The following is a 13,561-nucleotide window of genomic DNA, read 5'->3' on the forward strand; positions in this document are numbered from 1 at the left end:
GCAGATCCAGGAACTCTTGTCTCTAAAAGGCCCTGGAATCTTAAGAGTTTCTCTGTCTGGAATCTCTTCTTAGGTCTACAAGTTTTATAAAAATTTTTAAATTTACTACTTTCATTTTGGTTATAATCTAAAAAATTTAGTAAAACATATTTTACCTTAAAACACCTTTTTCATAGGATCAATTGAAAGACAGTTTAACAGTACAAAACTTTAGCTCAAGTTTCTCCTACTGAGGATTCCCTGATGTATTCCAGGGGGTTTAGAGACCTGTTTCTTCTACAAAGTCCACTACAATACCTAGTTTGAGAACCTGCCTTGGTCAGAACGACTCAGAGGCTGTGGGGTTTTTGCCAAGTGGGGCAGGTGTTTTGAGCCAATGTTGATCTATGTATGTATGTCCAGGGAAGTCATCTTGAAGTAAGCTGGTTTTTACACCAAAACACTGAACGTGGCAGCTGCCCTGGAGAAGATGCCTTCAGAAGTCATTCAAGTATTGGTATTTCTTGAGCACCTACTGAGTGCCAGTTACTCCGCTGGGCATAACGGAGGACATAGCCTTGAATGAAGTGACCCAAATCCTTGTCCTCATGGAACTTACATTCTGATGGGGAGACTGAAAATTGAACAAGACAAACAAGCAAAATATGTTATGAAGTGTTAAGCTCTAAAGAGGAGAAGAGGACAAGGAATGGGGGTACGAAGGGTGTACGGATCTTAATGTGCCTGATGGGGAGAGGGTGTGGCTCAATGTTGAAACTGTAGATGGAATGGCTGGGGGAGTGTTCACCGGGGTGATGGCGGAACAAAGTCCTGGAGGCAGTGAGGGAGAATGTGTAAGGATTGGGATGGAAAACATTGCAGGCAGATGAACAGAGAGGGCCAAGGGCCCGCTTCTGTGTGTGCTGGGCAAACAGGACAGAAATCAGCGTGTGTGTGTGTGTGTGTGTGTGTGTGTTTGGTGGGGAGGGGGATGGGGGCCACGCAGGTGTTATTCTTGAGTGACAAGAAAAGCCACTGAGCTTTTAGGTTGAATGGGATCACTTTGGCTGCTGGGTGTGACACAGATTGTGAAGGGGTGCAGGTACAGCGAAGAGTTCAGGTAAGAGTCTTTGGCTATAGAGCAGGCGGGAGATGGCAGTGCCTTGGACCAGGGCGGTGGCCCAATTCTGAAAAGCTAGTGAAGATGGATCTGATGGCCTGGATGCGGCACGTAAGAGAGAAAACTCAAGACTGACGTCTGTTGTCACTAACCCAGAGGAGAGGTTAATGGAGTGGACCAGTTTGCAAGCTTGCTTCAGAACTCTTCTTAGAAAGATGGGAGCTCTGGCCTCAATTTAAAAAAGAATGTTCATAAAGATTTTTTAAAGCTTGTCAGTGCTTTTTTTCTTTCCCATTATCTCATCCTGCTTAATCTCACTGTCAATTAACTCGTCCTCAGATGCAGAACAGTGGGTTTGGATGAGCCAAAGAAGGTTTTAATTAGCATGAGCTGTTTTAGTTAGCATAACTGCTTCTGCACTAATTGCTGGTGATTGAGTTTTAAGACCCAACAAATGCAGACATTGGCTGGAAAAATTCTACTTCGGCTCGCTTCTGCACCAAGTCCTGAATGGTAAAAGAGGAGGGCAGTGAGCTTTGGTTCCCAAAGAGAAGGGCTCTCTCTTCCCAGGCCCAAGCTCAAGAAACTTCCATTAGGTTCGGGCTCAGGCTGTGGTCTGGGACAGAGGTGTGGAGGGTTAGAGCAGGGCTATCACAGCTAGATTCTCGAAGAGTCAGGACTGGAATCCACTTTGCAGGGTTTCCGACACAGAGCTCAGAGCTGCACCCACCCCCATCCAGCAAGATCACAGCTCCTTAAGTAAAATCACCCGGGGAAACCGAAATCCCACTTCCCCGTCCCCACACCTGCTTGTCTAATTGTGTCACTGGATACAAGTTTCTTTTAAATTCACATTGTCAAAGAGAAGCTCCTTTCGGGAGAGTGATGAGTCCAGCACTTCACATGGCAAGAAAGTGCACAACGGTGCAAGAGTAGGCAAAACACTGAAGGGAACAAGAAGAACGACGCCCCCTCTGAGGGAGCCCCTAAGGCTCATCTTGATACACTGTCCCTGTCCCCAACACGTACAGTCCACAGCATCTGGGCTCCCACAGAGGAGACAGACAGTGCACATTTGCTCATGCAAACAGACCCTTTCTCTTTGAAATCCAACGAATCCAACTGTCCATGACCCAGGACTGGGTCTCTCCTTCCAGTGTCCACAGCTGCAGTTCTGCAATCTCCCCTCTGGTCAACTTGGAGTGGGCTTAGAATTAAAAAATAAATCAAGCCTTTCTCATTTAACACAAGGGTCACCCACCAGCCCCACCCCACAGGGCCCAACGCAGGTTCACCTGCCTAAAGTTGTGCTGATGGAGGCTTTCTTCTTTCTTTCTTTCTGAATGAGGACACAGTTTCTTTAATGGTAAAGAATTGTCAGCTTTAGGTTACACACGTTGCCCACAGTAACACTGCCTGCGTGTCTGAGTTGACTCACTTGGGGAAGTGTCTGCCTCCAGAGTCTACCCTTTACTATGATGATACCTCAGCCGCAGGAAATGACATCGGGCAGGAAAATGAGAATGGTTATAGGTTCTGGACCCAAGTATCAACAAGCACAGAGCAGTCAGGCCAAAGACAGGCACCTCCCACTCAGCTGGCTCCGGTGCAACTCGCGGGAGTGAGGGGAAAGGTATTACTCAGCTGTTCATGGATGGACCGACTAAAAACTTAAACCATCCTGTTCAACCAGCTTTCAGAAAAGGAAACGAACGCTCAAGGAGAGGAGAAAAAGGAATGAGTGACTCAGGTGACCGTTCTCCCCTCTCCAGGTGAGAGCCTCTTACGGTTCCCGTGTAATAACTCTTAGCACTCCTCCCAGACCCAGACGGCAGACAGCGGTGCGCATGTTTATGCCCTAGCTGCTTGCACTGATGACTCAGTTTTTTTTTTAAATAAATTTATTCATTTATTTATTTATTTTTGGCTGCGCTGGGTCTTCCTTGCTGCAGGTGGGCTTTCTCTAGTTGCGGCGAGCGGGGGCCACTCCTCGTTGCGGTGCATGGGCTTCTCATTGCGGTGTCTTTTACTGTGGAGCACGGGCTCTAGGCACACGGGCTCTAGGCGTGCGGGCTTCAGTAGTTGTGGCTTACGGGCTCTAGAGCACAGGCTCAGTAGTTGTGGTGCACGGGCTTAGTTGCTCCGAGGCATGTGGGATCTTCCCGGACCAGGGCTCGAACCCGTGTCCCCTGCCTTGGCAGGCAGATTCTTAACCACTGTGCCACCAGGGAAGTCCCTGATGACTCAGTTCTGACACATGCCCTAACCTGGGCAAAAGAATCTTAAATGGCTTCACAAATGATGCCTAAATGGTTTTGGTAAATCTATATATCGAGGCGGACAGGAATGCTGTGAACATCCTGATGCCAAGCAAAAATTGCATGCATTTTATGGGAAATACCCCAAATGGGCAAACGTTGAACAGTGGACAAGAGATAAAAGTAGGAAATAAGCAAGGGCGAGAGAGAGATGAGAAGAGGAAAATTTTAGCTTGATAGGACATTAAGCAAAATCGGTGGTTGAGGACAGAAATGGGTTCGTGGAGACAGAGAATATCAGTGCTATAGTCTACCAGTGAGCCTGTGGACAGTCTTCTTGCCGCTTCCCTCATCTTCCTCTCTAGTGCGGGCAACAGAGAGAGGAAGATGAGGGAAGGCACAGTTTCTCGTGAAATGAGTCATGGCTGAGAAAACCAGACTTCCTAACGTGGCTGAGAATCTGCTGCTACAAACTCCAAAGTGTGGGACATAAGGAAAGGTCTTGAGTTGCAGGGCGAGGTTGTATACAAGTAAGACTTTCCGGATGGCAACAAACTGTCTAAGCTTTGTAAAAAGTGACTGAGTAAGGCTTAGGTGCAGTTAGGATAGTGACAAGGACGGGAAGTAAGTTGTAGGCTCCTCCAGGAGCCCCATCCCTTACAGACCTACGAACCTGTCCAGTTAGCCACAAAGCCAACTCCACGACTCTATGGTACCGAGTGATAAAACTCAAGGTCAGCTATTTGGATTTGCAAAAGGTCAAGCTTTCCCAGCATTTGAGAAGGTAAGTTTCCACGGCTGCCAGAGAACACACGGATTTCCACATTCTCTGAGGCTGAATACGCCGGAGCACTTGTCTTCTTAAAGGAAAGATTTCTTCGGACGCTTCAAGGCACGCTTCCTCTAGTCATCTTCATCCCCAGCCACAAAGGTAGAAACTAGCAGAGCACAGATGACAGCGTAGTGCGATTTGATCGTGTACTTTGAACTTGGTTCAAAACTGGTTCTGCCCCCTACTAGCTGAGTGAACCTGTAAAGCTTCTGCTTCCTTTTTCTTTTATGTACAAGGACAATAAGGATACTTAAATTATTGTAAGGGTAGAAAGAGAGAGCACAAGGGACCTCTCTTAGAACAGCCTGGCACGTGGTAGGCACCCAGCAAACGTGCCCTTCTCCCTGGAAACACTGTGCTCCAACCACTGAAGTCCTGGGGAATGGGACAGGCCAGCCTATGGGGCCGAGGAGGGGAATTCACCCCCCAACACTGGGCAAGGGAAGCAGGATGTGAGCTGTAGAGGGTTCGTGAGCGCACATTCACATTTCATGCTCACAGCGGAGCAATGAAAACAATGCCCGCTAAATCCATCTTTTCTGGGAACTTTGGTGTTGACAACTTTTGACCCCTGTTGTCATTAGAAACTTTGTTCAGAAGACCCTTCCCCACCCCGGAGTGAGGGGTGCGGGGTTCAGGCTCTTTATGGCTTGAGGTGAAGCCTCCGTTATAGCAGAGGTTTTCCTAAGGTGCTTTCAAAAGACTGATGCCCGGCCAACAGAACTCAATAAATTGGTTTGAGGGAAGCACAGATGTGAGCAATTTTTAAAGCTCCAGTGTCTCCAGTGTGCAGCCAGGGTTGAGAACTAACTCACTGCTGCGACAGGTTTAAAAAGATGTGTCCTGAAACATGCAAGGAAGGTACACCATCCCAGCTGGGAGAACAGAAGTCACCAGCACCAGAGGGGCTCCTGGCAGGAGGGCAGGGCCACAGGCTACTGCTCTCAGGCATTTCCTGGTGAAGCTCCCAAATTACATTCCAGTTTCGGAAGAGATATTAATCCCCTCCACATGGTCTTAACACAATTATTGGTTAGACACAGCCCAGTAACCAAGAATTATTGAAGAGACAAGAGGCGAATTTTGAGGCACAGCAAAATTATTCATCCATTCATTTGCTGAATCTTCAGCTAGATTTCTTTGTGCTGTAGGCCAAATGCCAAACAAACAAAACCTGCCTACCTACTATGCCTTACACACAGTCAGACTATCCGCAAAGATGCTGGTGCAAGGCTCTTCCACATGAGTGACGCTATCAAAATCTCTCCATCCTAGGTGCCCCCCCCCGCAAGAGACACAGATTAATAGTTTTCTCTGGTGACAGGAGGTTAATTTAGGTGCAGCTGTAACCAGAGATCATTTGCATTTATTTCCAGGTGATCTGGTTCTCTTGTGAATAGACTCCGCTGGCTAAGACAGTCACTACCATTACCCTAAGTTTATACTGGTTAAGGGACCAATAATAAATAAAGGTCTAGAGTGAATGTATTTCAAGTGATTTATTGAACAAAATAATTTTGCAACTTGTTGTCACAAAGACCTTTGGACATCAGACAGCCCTAGTACCATCTCACCCAATTAGTAAGATCATTTCTGTATTTACACGACTTGGCAATGATTTCCTTTTCTGGAACGCTCATCTATATTCAGTATTTTACTACTATGAGCTATTAAGCACTACTAAGGTTCTGGACTCCTGCAGAACTCAGGCACAGGACACCTCTCTAGACTCAGCTCCTGAATGCCAACCGAAGTTTTAAAGGAACTCCTGTGTTCCTACGTACATTCCATGGAAACCAGTTAGAATCTGACCCTTCCCCGTCCCTGTTTTTCAGGACAGTGAAGAACAGATGTGGCTTCCCTGAGAGGCAGTGCTACTTACCCAGCTCTTGAGCTACAGCCCAGTTTGCTACATACAAATACATAAATAATAAGGGCCTTACAGTATATCAAGCCAGAAAGACCCTGGCTTTATATACGCATCGGGCTTGAACAGAGGAGCGGTGTGTGTGCACACAACTCTTGTGTGTAAAGAGCCTCTTTGTTTAGAAAACAACTCTTTCGCTGCTTGTGCTCACAAGCAAGCACACATGACACAGAACCAGAGGGCTCTGCCACTGGCCCATCTTCCCCACTCGGGTAATCAGTCGCTTCAGAGACACCGGGTGTTCTCTCAGGAGAAATCACGCATTGCACATAGAGGAAAGAACAGAGAAGGCAGGGCTGGTAGAATTAACATCCAGCATCTAACTCATGGCAAATGTATTTTCCAATGAAAAGCGAAGAGCGCTTGGGTTCCAATCCCTTTATGATCCGAAGCAGGTAAATCCCACTATGTGTTTAATACATCTTTTCCCATCAAGGAGCTCATAACAATGTCTGAGGTGGCGGTGACTGTCTGACTATGGAGGTGCCCACTGTAAAAGGAAGTTAAATAAATGGGAAGAAGTAAAGACAACTGCCCCCCACCCCTACTCCAGCCCCAATGTGACAAGGCTGGAATATACCCCAAGTGAAGAGCTAGATTATTAGGAATCTGAGGTGAAAAGAATCCCTAGAAAATAAAAACAGTTTATTTAAAAGCTAGTTCCTTCTAATTTAATGATGAATACTTTGAAAAGCACTGGGTAGAAGAGAAATAAGTTTCAGTGAAAGGCTTTCTTCCCCACATTTGTTCAAAACTTCAAGACTCATCCAAAGTCTATTTATTGACGACCTACTACGTGCAATACTGTGGTAGGCGTCATCGGAGATGAGATAAAGATGAGAGAATCCCTGGGGCACTCTTCAACTGCTCTTCACACCCAAGACAAAGGAAAACATTCTGGAAAGGGCCCCTCCCCTCCCCTCTACTGTCTGAGAGGAAGATGGGAAGCCAGACAGTCTTAGGTCTGTAAATAAAGAGCTGCTCAAATTGGCACATCCTTGAATTTTTTCCTAACAAATAAACATCTGTGTGCTGAGTGTCCTGTACAAAAACATCATAGAAGTAAAGTCCCTCAAAAGCTGAGCCAAAAACTACTAGTGATTTCCAGGGCTACCTGGGAAGCCAAGTACAAGCGCGTCTTAAAATTCAAATAGAGGCTTTCTGTCAAGGCACCCCCTCCCGGAGACTCTGTCAGCAGGACAATGGGGTCAGCAGCCCTGACCCCACCCCGGCAAGCCTCCCCCGCACCTCAGCTCCTCCCAGAAGCCACCCACCTACTCAGAGACTGCTGCCTCTTTGGCACAGTGCATCACCACCTTCTCGGAGAAAGAGAAAGGGTAGAAAAGGCAAGTCCACAGACAGATGAGTGGCTGCTTGCAGCTGGGGCCGGGAGGCGCATGAGAGCTCCTTTTGGAGCGACGGAGATGTTCTAAAATTGGAAGGCAGTTACGCAGCTCTGTAAATACACTAAACGCCATCAGATTGTAAGCTTCAAACAGGTGAACTTTACGGCTCTCTGAATAAATTTAACTTTAAAATGTATTAACTGTGTTTAACATTAAGCCATGAGTGTCTACCCAAAGGTAGGAGAAACAGCTTTGCTGAGAACGCGGAAAGATGAGCAAGCGGATTACAGGTTTGTTCAGAATTCCTTCAGCTTTAATTGTGGGAGTAAGATCAGGCAGCCACTGAAGATAAAATGCAGTCCCCGGGAGGAGATGCAATGCTGTTTTTTTTTTGTAAAGTGGACATGATGAGTTATTCTTTTATTAGCGCAAATGGTCAAAAGTTGCCAAAACTGTCCTCATTCTTCGATTGTCTCTTTTTTCCCAGTTTCTTGACCTTCAAAGAGAGGATATCTGGCCTCCACATCAGCCCACGTGATGCTGCCATTGGCCAGATCGCGAACTACGCTGGGCAGTTCAGAGACCTGGGGTAAAAGGAAAGAGAAGTCCCAGAATCAACCACCTCGATTAGATTGTCCAGAAGAGGATTCACCCTGAACTCAGGAAACTATATAGAGAGCCAAGTCAGTGTCTACACAATGACAGGATCCCTCTACAAACTGGTCCCCACACCATGTTTCTTGTGACTCCCAGTGAATCCTCTTTACCTAGTTACACTCACCTCCTTCCCAGGCCTGGGTTCAGGCTCTTCTTCCCGCCCAGAACGGCTGCCTGCTCCCTGGATAACTCAATTCTCCCGCACGGCCTTTCCTAATTACTCCAAATCTCTGTGCCACTTGAAGTTACTTCATGTGTGTAAAATTTAACTCTTAAAACTGGGGTCAATCAAGTAACATGAGTGAAGGGAGCTGGGAAACTGGAGAGCGCCCATGAAGGGGGCCAGCTGTTCCTCAGCCAGAACCGAACATTGGCTGCCACACAGCAGGAGTTCTCAGACTTGAGTAACCATCAGAATCACCTGGAGGGCTTGTTAAACCAGTTCTGCCCGACCTCTCTCTCTCTCCCCCAACCCAGTTTCTGATTTAGTAGGTCTGGGGTGGAGACTTCTCTTTCCTAACAAGTTCCCAGGTGATGCAGATACTGCTGGTCCAGGGACCACACTTTGAGAACCCCTGCCCGATGGGAACATCAGTTCAGAGTAGCCAGATCTGGTTCTGTAAAAAGATGAGCCAGAAATCTGTGACCTCTGTAGTAGACTAAAAATTCCCTTGGAAAAAAGCAGTCTTTCACTTGTGTTTTCCCTATTACTAACTCTCTGTAAAAAGCAGAGCACACGATAGGCACTCTAAATAAAAACCTGCTCAAGACAGTCAGGCGGCTGTCAATTAAAGTGGCCACTCTTTCCTTTCCCTCCTGTACTTTTCCCATCTCCACTGTTCCCTTCCCATCAAGTAAAATTACTGAAACATTATTCACTGTTTTGAATTGATTAATTGAAAAAGTTTATACGTACTCATGTGTACATTTATATAGAAATATAAAGATAAAACTGTCTATGCCCCCGAAAGCCTACCAATAAAGCTATGGCAACAACCACCAGGGATCATATTTCCCTTGTCCAAATAAATAACTATAAAAGGGAACTGTGAGAGAATGAGCCCAGAGTGATCTAAATGGCTATAAAATATTAGAGAGGGCTTCCCTGGTGGCGCAGTGGTTGAGAGTCCGTCTGCCGATGCAGGGGACGCGGGTTTGTGCCCCGGTCCGGGGGGATCCCACATGCTGCGGGGCGGCTGGGCCCGTGAGCTATGGCCGCTGGGCCTGCGCGTCTGGAGCCTGTGCTCCGCAACAGGAGAGGCCACAACAGTGAGAGGCCCGCGTACCACAAAAAAAAAAAAAAATATATATATATATATATATATATATATATATATATATTAGACAAGTGTTAATGAATATTTTCATAATTAAGCCAAGGAGGTTTGGAATCTGTGCTCTGATAGTAACTTATAATTAAAATTAAAAAGAAAAAAAAAGGGGAGCATAAACACAACAAAATCCATCTCAAATCAGAAGGAACCAGTACACATTTCTAAGATTAAAAATGCCAAAGAGAAGGCAGCCACCTCTGCTCTTATCTGCCGCATGGAGTCTCGGTCCCGCAGGGTTGCCGTGTGAGGGGCCTTGTTCACTGTATCAAAGTCAATGGTGATGCCGAAAGCCACGCCGATCTCATCAGTCCTGGCGTAGCGTCTTCCGATGGACCCCGAGGAATCGTCTACTTTGTGAGAGATGCCGTGCCGGGTCAAGGCTTCCGCTATCCAAAATAAATTAAGTAAATTAAAAATTAAAAAATGAGAAAGTCCCAATGTCATCTCAATGTCGTACAAGCTCAGGACGCTTATAAAAGGGACTTACACCAAAGAGCAGTAAGTTGCAGTTGCAAGAGAAAGAAAAATTCCAAAAGTATCATCCCTTGCTGGCGCCCAACCCCTCACTCATACCTACGTCTCATTCAGCTGCAGGGGAACGAGCATCAGACTAGGAGCCAAGGCCAGGAGGCTTGCATGACCCTGAGCAGCTCAGTGAACGCTTCCTGTTTCCCAACTCTGAAATATGTGGGCCACACCAGGTGGCCACTAGGATCCCTTTCAGTGCTGTGGGTCCAGTGGCTGTAGACCCACTGGGGATGTTACCCTCCACTAGGGTTCCCCTGATGAAGCAAGCAGCAGGGTCAACAGGAGAAGCAAGGATGTTTGAAACCTGACTCTTGGGTCCTACGCTGACTCATTCAAATGCAGGAGAAAACATCCCGAGCAAGCATACTCTCTCTCTTAGAAATAAGACCAGATGCTAAAATCCCTTAGATTTAGTCTTCATTCAATATGTATTTTTATTGAAGAAAAGAGACATTTCTGGGGCTTCCCTGGTGGCACAGCGGTTCAGAATCCGCCTGCCAATGCAGGGGACACGGGTTCGAGCCCCAGTCCAGGAAGATCCCACATGCCGCAGAGCAACTAAGCCCGTGTGCCACAACTACTGAGCCTGTGCTCTACAGCCCGTGAGCCACAACTACTGAGCCCGTGTGCCTAGAGCCCGTGCTCCACAACAAGAGAAGCCACCGCAGTGAGAAGCCCACGCACCACAATGAAGAGTAGCCCCCGCTCGCCACAACTAGAGAAAGCCCGCGCAGCAATGAAGACACAACACAGCCATAAATAAATAAATAAATAAATAAATAAATAAATATATATATATAAAACAAAGAGAACATTTCCTAAAATTCAGTCTACTTGACAGTATTCCCATGGAGATCACCCAACTGGATTTGCTTACATAATTCCTTGACAAACGGCATGAACTCCTGGTTTTGGCTCAGTGGAAGGACGGAACATTTGAATGGAGCTACTACAGCAGGGAAACTGAAGAACTAGATGGTTTGGAAAGAAAGAAATCCAAATACGTTAGTGTATAAAGATCTAAACATTAATGTCCAATCTTCACTGTTAAAATACTAGAAAACATGATATGAAAAAGCAGTGTGACAAAACAGAGAGAGCAGGATATCCAGAACTAGAATCAGAAAGATCTCGTTCTCAGTTCTGAATTTGGACCAACTCAGTGAACTCTCCCTCTCTGGAGCTTAGTTTCTCCATCTAAAAAGTAGACCTCTACCATCTGCTCTGCTTACTTGGCAGGTCTATTGTAAGAAAGTTAAATGACGTAAAGGCATTCTGAAAGCTACCATCTAAGATGGTAATTATTTGGTACCACTTAAAAGCCTTACTTCTTTCCGTGGAGATCCCTAAAGAACCTCCTCCCAAATCATCAGAGAAGTAGTGTCAAAAGACAAAATTCCATTCTGTCCTTTAAGAGATTCAGCATAGGTGAAGGCTCTCTGAGCCTTAGTGACTAAGTAAAACAGAAAAGCTTAATTAGCTCACAAATGTGTGTCCCAGAGAAATAGTAGAAAACAAACAAGAAAGATGCTCTGTATACCCATAGAAAAGTACAGCCCCCCTAAACTGCTCCTGAAACAGGTTTCAGATTTATTCAGAAATAAAACAAAGATACTCTGTTGAAGGCAAACCATTTGGGGGTGGAAATGAGAGCTGAAGATAGTTCTTAAATAATATCTGTAAAAAAGGTTCACTTGAAGGCAAGAATATGAGACTCAGAATGAATAGGTCCCATTAAAATAATGAATGACACAGGGTCCAGTGTAGCCCCCCCAAAGCCTGATTAATCTTCAATGCCAAGCAATGGTGAATATTCCACTGTAAGTAAACCCTAGACTCTACCAACATAGTACCTGAATCATGGAACACTCAGAATTCTACTCCTCTCCTCCATCTTGTGATAATTTCATTTAATGTGAGAGAGAAGTGGGGACCTGCCTTTATAGAAAATTAATTTTTTTATCTCACTAGCAATGCTTTTATACCAAATTTACAGGAAGATGGATCGAGGGACCATGTGCTAACAATTTAGAAACATACTTGGCTTCTCACAGCCTAATCAAATTTCTCTCCATGATGAGAATCTCTATGCAATTCATAAAACACTATAACTAATTTATTCTTGCCTAGCCTTTATGAAATTTTTATTAAAACTCTAGTTATATCAATATCATTAGATTCAAAGGAACAGCTAAAAGATTTTTTAAAAAACTTTTCATTAGAAAAATAGCAGGAAAAGCTTGAAGCAAACTTGACTTCTAAAAAGAGCACATTCCGTTAAGTATGACATCATTCCTCAGGAAGAACCATGCCTTATGTTTGCATGTCTGGTGTCCAGCTCAGGTGCTTAATATCTGTTAATGAATGAAAAGCTGCTCCTTAAATGTCAGGAAATGAAGATGTAACTTTACGGCAGAGAATAAAAGTAGTTTTATTAGCTACACGTTACCCATGGTACGTCAGACTTTTAAAAATACTGGTGCCAAGAACTCATCAGTCCGTTTTCAAGATGAAACACCCTAGAAAGAACTACATGTCCAACACTGGGTACACACTCAGCTTTAGCTGGTCATGCAGGTAACAATGCTTCTTTCAGTTAATTTGACCTATACAACCTCTCCTCCCTAGTGTTCTTCTTCTGAGTGCCTTTCCTGGAAACCTGAAGCTATAAATTAAAGGAGTATAATTTCCACAGGCAGAGGCGAGGTGAGAAAAGTGAAATTAGCCAGAATGAAGAGATACGTGGTAGGCATGCAGCAGTGATTCAAAAGCATCCGAGCCAAAAGAAAACTTGAGGGAGTGGATGAAAACTTCTTAAAAACATTTATCTTTAGTTAGGCTTGAATGTTAGGAAAGGCTACACCTCACATGCTACTGCCCAATTTATTATCTGTCAATCTCCCACACTGGAATCACCTGGGGTTCTTATTTAAAAAAGAACCAAAAAACCAGATCCCTGAGTCTCAGACCTAGTGAGAATCAGTATCTCTGGAATAGAACCTAGAAATTTACATCTTTTACCCCCAACAAACCCCAGACTATTTCATGCAATTTGAGAAGGTTCCTTTCAATGCTTTACCAATGTATAAATACAGTTTTTTGGTTTGACCAAATTCTATGAATTATCTCCTCCTTCCCAATTTTCTGAAAACACGAGCATATCCAGAAAGTACCATTCCTTCCATTGATGCCATACAGACAGTTCTCCCAAAGTAATATGTTCTGTCTCAGAACTCAAATGCAACTAAAACAATGGCATCTAGAATAACCTACACATCCCAGCTCAAATGAGATAAAAAAGTGCTTTGCTTTGTAAACAGTTAAGCAAAGGTGTTAACATTACAGTAAATAACAACTGATTGTTTCAGAGTTGTCTTAACATCACTCAGTAAATGTTGTTCTCTGACACTGTAAGAGAACAAACAGTACACTGTACGTGACAACTCACCGTTCTCTGTTCATCTCCCTCGCGTATTTGGAATGTATGTTCAAATACTGTATACATGATCCTACCCAGGCCAAATGAGGGTTCGATTACACTCGGAACAACTTCTTCCACTGCAAGAGAGAGAGAAATTCA

At 44.9% G+C, this 13,561-nt stretch overlaps 1 protein-coding gene across 1 annotated transcript in view; it reads right to left on the reverse strand.

Annotated features, from left to right (window-relative positions):
- Positions 1-7,753: 7,753 nt before the first annotated feature.
- The window catches only part of GARS1 (glycyl-tRNA synthetase 1), a 40,401-nt gene continuing 34,593 nt past the window's right edge, over positions 7,754-13,561 (reverse strand). Inside the window, exons 14-17 of the mRNA XM_060156910.1 lie at positions 13,430-13,539; positions 10,859-10,952; positions 9,649-9,839; positions 7,754-8,046 (exon numbers count right to left, since the gene is read on the reverse strand). Coding sequence (XP_060012893.1) covers positions 7,921-8,046; positions 9,649-9,839; positions 10,859-10,952; positions 13,430-13,539 — 521 coding nt within the window. The 3' untranslated portion in view covers positions 7,754-7,920. The remainder of the gene's footprint in view (positions 8,047-9,648; positions 9,840-10,858; positions 10,953-13,429; positions 13,540-13,561) is intronic.

Source organism: Lagenorhynchus albirostris, chromosome 8 (genome assembly GCF_949774975.1).
Source record: "Lagenorhynchus albirostris chromosome 8, mLagAlb1.1, whole genome shotgun sequence".
Taxonomy (NCBI): Eukaryota; Metazoa; Chordata; class Mammalia; order Artiodactyla; family Delphinidae; genus Lagenorhynchus; species Lagenorhynchus albirostris.